Consider the following 4,928-nt stretch of genomic DNA (forward strand, 5'->3'; position numbering starts at 1 on the left):
GTTAAACCAAACATGCATATGGCTACTCCATTTTTCAACAATCACGTGACTAAGTTTTTTTTTTGTGTTTTTTTTTTTTTTCTTCTTCGTGGATCCCACAACTTAAATCATGTAGGCCCTTTGAGAGTTGAGCATTGAAGTGGTGTGTGGGATAGCAAACTAAACTTTATATATATTATTTCGTTCTAAAATGATATGAAATAGAAAGTTAGAAAGCATTTGAGATAGAAGAAGAGAAAGAAACCCTCACAAAAGAAAGAAAGGCAATATGGGTGTGGTGGAAGAATACTTGCCAGCAATGGCGATGTTGGGAATTCAAGCAATTTATGCCATTGTCACACTCATCTCCCGGGCTGCCCTGTTGGAGGGCATGAGTCCTAGAGTGTTCATCGTGTACAGGCAGGCCTTTGCCACGCTCTCCATAGCACCCGTTGCTTACTTCTCCAGCTCCAAATCCATGAAGCTTTCTTTGGATTTCAAGAGCTTTTATCTCATCTTCCTTGCTGCTCTTGCCGGGTACCCTTTTTACAATATTCTTTACAAACATTAACTTCTTGATTTCATATTCAATCTTGAAATTAACGTCTACCTTGAACAGGACAACCATCAACCTTAACTTTTTCTATGAGGGACTTTTCTTAGCCAGCTCGTCATTGGCGACGGCGATGGAGAATCTAATTCCAGCAATGACCTTTCTCATAGCCGCGGTGGTCGGGTGGGTTACCCATAGGATTATATTAAGCTTTTAAGTTTAGTGGTGACTTTGTTAGGAATCACGTCTCTTTACAATGGTATGATATTATCCATTTTGAGCATAAGCTCTCTCGTGACTTTGGTTTGAGCTTCCCCAAAAGACCTCAACTAATGGAGATGTATTCTTTACTTATAAACCCTCATCCGACTTAACGGTTTGAAATTTGCAGGATGGAGAGCGTGAAGATGAGAAACTTGAGGAGCATGGCTAAGATTGGAGGGACAGTGGTTTGTGTGGGTGGGGCTATGTTCATGGCCCTTCTAAGAGGTCCAAAGCTTCTCAATGTCACACAAGCTTTTGGAGTGAAATCTGCAATATTTGATGTGGAAAGTGGAAGCGATGAGGCTTGGTTGTTGGGGTCACTGAGTCTGTTTGGGAGCTGTTGCTGTTGGTCAATTTGGTTGATATTGCAGGTGCCAGCAATGGAAAGCTATCCTGACAAGCTATCCTTATCAGCATGGACTTGTTTTTTTTCACTCATACAATCAGTGGCTTTCACATTATGGGTAGAGGGAGCCAATTTAGAAACGTGGAAGATTCATTCAAATACTGAACTTATTTGTTACCTCTTCTCAGTAAGTAATTTTTTACAATTTACCAATTTTAGAGGTAATTTTGAGATCTAATTGTGTTTGGTTATTAGGGAATTTTTGGGTCAGGAGTTGCCTACTATCTTCAAGCTTGGGGTATTTCAAAGAGGGGACCTGTCTTCTCTGCAATATTCAACCCTTTTTGCACCATTATTACAACAATTTTGGCAGCTATATTTTTCCATGAGGAGATTTATACCGGAAGGTAAAATTATATATGCTTCATGATTTTTTTTTTCTTTAAATAATTTTAACCATGGTGAAAAGCCTCATGTTAGGGTTTGGTATTATTCTCTAGACCCAAATATAAAAAATATTTTTTTTACTCGGCTAATGTGACGCCTAAATAAGGGAGAGGTACATGAATGAACTGAAACTACATCCAAATAAAAGTGATTACGAGGATGTGATAGTTGAAAGAATTTAAAAAATTCATATGCTATTACCATATGAACAAGGTGCGACTTTCTTTTTGGTAACTTAATCATAAAAATTTCAAAGTTCAAAGTGTTAAATTTTGAGTAATTCTTGTTAAACATAGAATAGATCATATATGTACATAGTAAGATAATCTACTGATTTACTCGTTTGTCAAAGGGAATCTATGATTTCCTAGTTTGTTACCGAATCTATGATTTCCTAGTTTATTACCAAATCTATGATTTCATGGTTTATTACAATGTCATCTCCATTATACACATCTATAAATACTTGAGATCGTGACCCATATAGGTTACAGTACCATTTGATACCAGAGTCATGCCCAACTTAACCATGCCAATAGATTGACAAATCCTCAAATGTCAAACAAAGTATTGTGAGCCTCGAAGGCATAGTCAAAAAGTGACTAGAGAAGACTCCAAAGGAGTCGAGCCTCGATTAAGGGGAGACATACTTTGTTCGAGGGGAGGTGTTGGATGAAAGTGTCCCACATCAGTTAATTTAGGAAATGATCATAAGTTTATAATCAAGGAATACTATCTCCATTGGTTCGAGGCCTTTTGAGAAGCCCAAAGCAAAGCCATGAGAGCTTATGCTCAAAGTGGACAATATCACATCATTGTGGAGAGTCGTGTTCATTTAACAATTCTATGTTGGATAATCACCTAACTTTTTTATTTAGAAAATAGGTTAATAAAAAGAATTCATTCTCGAAATCAATTTAAGGCAACTAGACAATGTGGTCTGTCTAGGAGAATGTCAAAGTTATTAAGTGACAAATCTAAATTCTAAATCTTATTTCAAAATGAGAAATGAGAAAGTATTCTAGTCCAAATTTAAACTAGTTGTGCAAACAGAGATTAATTTTTTAGATAAAAAGTAGATAAGAGTGTATATATATGTGCTCCAACCCTAACCTCTACTGTCCCTTTCAAATTGTCTGTTAAAATTGACAAATTTCTATTTAAAAAAATTATGGGTGAAGAATCCTCTCATAAGTTTTTTTTTTTTTTTTTTTTTTTTTTTTTTATTTGTTTGTTTGTAATTTTCAGCTTGCTAGGGGGTGTGGCTGTAATTATTGGATTGTACATTGTTCTTTGGGGAAAAGCAAGTGATTATGTGAAGGAAGAAGATAGAGAAAAACATAGAGTTGAAAAACAAGACGATAATTGTGAATCAGCTTCAATTGAGACAGATAGCTATAAAATTGATTTGGAGGAACGTCTTTTATCAAAAGAATGTATACGTCATATTGAATACTAGACAAAGGGATTTATCGATGTACTCCACCTCAATTTATGGTCCACTTGTTCTCCAACAAAAAAGGGAAAAAAAAATGTGTAAGATGTAGTTTTTTTTTTTTTCAACCTTTTTGTTTTAATCTTATGTTGTTTTAAGCTGTAAAACCTACCTTAAGAATAACCTTGTAAAGTAAATATGACAAGGGTATTAAGACGTTGATTACATATTATGTTCAAAGTAATTTGATCGCTGGGTATCCATCCTCGTATTGAATACTAGACCTTTGGGTATCCATTCTCATTCTCATATTTTTTTAGAACTCTGACCGCTTCACAACACGAGTTTGATCTTTTTATTAGTATGAGGTCTTTCAAGTGAAGAATCTTTAGGATTTATGTCCAAAGTAGACAACATCATACAATTGTGGATATATGTTGAGTGTTTGTAGTTCTCAACAATTGTATTAGTGTAACGACTCTAAGTCAAAGAATGTTCGGGAGGGTGCCCGAGAACGGTAAAGTAATTGTCACCACTATGTTATCATTCTCGGCATCAATACTGCTAAAGGTGTATACTTTCATCTGGAAGCGGGTCTGCATAGGTTTCCTTGGGCTGCTTGAGCTTGTTGGCTAGTTCACAGGGTTCTCGATGCTCCTTCTCGAACAATAATTGGAGATGTGACCCTGGTGGCCACATGCTCTACTTCGTACCTGGAATTGTCTCCAATGTTTCCTACCGCACTCTCAGCACAACGATTTGTCATCTTCACTACCTCCCTGTTGGCCCCTAAATTTTTACGGTGTCTACCTGTCTTGTGCTGTGGGCATACTGGTGACTGATTGTGTTTTGTGTCACAATCACACTTTCTAGGTAGCGGAGTAGTGATTGTGTGGTGCTTGTTCTAATCTAACGGAAAAACCAGCCGTGTGAAAATAGGACTATGCAGTCAATTTTGACGTATGGTCGAGCCTTAGCCATGTTTTGAGAGAAGAAATTTTAGAAAACGTGGTCAAGAAAAATCGTTGAAATTAAGAATTGTGAAAGTCAATTGCATTGAAAACGTGAGGGAAAGAGAAATTACAATACTTGGTCGGGGGAGGTTTGATGACTACTTGGTCCTCTCTATAGTACATTTTGAGGCGATTTATGTCTAGCAGACCTACACTTGATTTCGCTGAACAATCACACAAATAAGAAGTACAACAGTAAAACAATAAAATATGATAACAAATAAAAGGTTTGACATGGCATGGGTATGCGGTCATGGGCAACACGCCCTAAACAAACATGACCATGACATCCTCCCCCACCTAATACTGTAGGCATTGGTCGTGATCTCAACCTAGACACGTGCTGCAGACGTAATGAAGGCATGGCTATCGAGTCCCGTAATCTTAGGAATTTTCAAAATTATAACCCACCTTCCTTTAATGGTGGCAAGATTGATCCAGTCGTAGCTGAGTACTGACTAGAAGTTGTTGAGACAACCTTTCGCTATATGAACTCTCCTATGGAGTATCAAGTTCATTGCACTACCTATAAGATGAAGGAAGAAGAGCATTTCATGTGGTGACTGTTGGGGGAGGGGATATCGAAAGAGATAGGAATACAAAAAATAGATCAAAGCTGCAGTGCTTTATTATTATATCTCACTCAATGCTTAAAGGGTTACACAATTCCAGTATTTATAGGCGTATACACTATACCATAAATAGTAAATTATGGAAATCTAGATAAATTCAAATCTACTAACAATCTCCTAAAATCTTGGTAGTTTGAATACTTTGAATCATATCTCAACTAATTTAAATCATATCTTCATTTTGAATACTTTGAATCATATCTCAACACTTTGAATCATATTTCAACACTCCCTCTTGATTCAAAGTTGCATATGTCAA

The 4,928-nt window shown here is 36.6% G+C and overlaps 1 protein-coding gene across 1 annotated transcript; it reads left to right on the forward strand.

The window, feature by feature from the left end:
* Positions 1-268: 268 nt before the first annotated feature.
* Positions 269-3,048, forward strand: LOC147791892 (WAT1-related protein At4g30420-like). Its single transcript, XM_087125587.1, has 5 exons — positions 269-516; positions 599-715; positions 924-1,329; positions 1,398-1,549; positions 2,838-3,048. Exons 1-5 carry the CDS (start codon positions 269-271, stop codon positions 3,046-3,048), a joined length of 1,134 nt encoding a protein of 377 aa, XP_086981713.1.
* The last annotated feature ends 1,880 nt before the right edge of the window (positions 3,049-4,928 follow it).

The sequence above is a fragment of the Cucurbita pepo genome, chromosome 7 (genome assembly GCF_057944985.1).
Source record: "Cucurbita pepo subsp. pepo isolate OVF chromosome 7, ASM5794498v1, whole genome shotgun sequence".
Taxonomy (NCBI): Eukaryota; Viridiplantae; Streptophyta; class Magnoliopsida; order Cucurbitales; family Cucurbitaceae; genus Cucurbita; species Cucurbita pepo.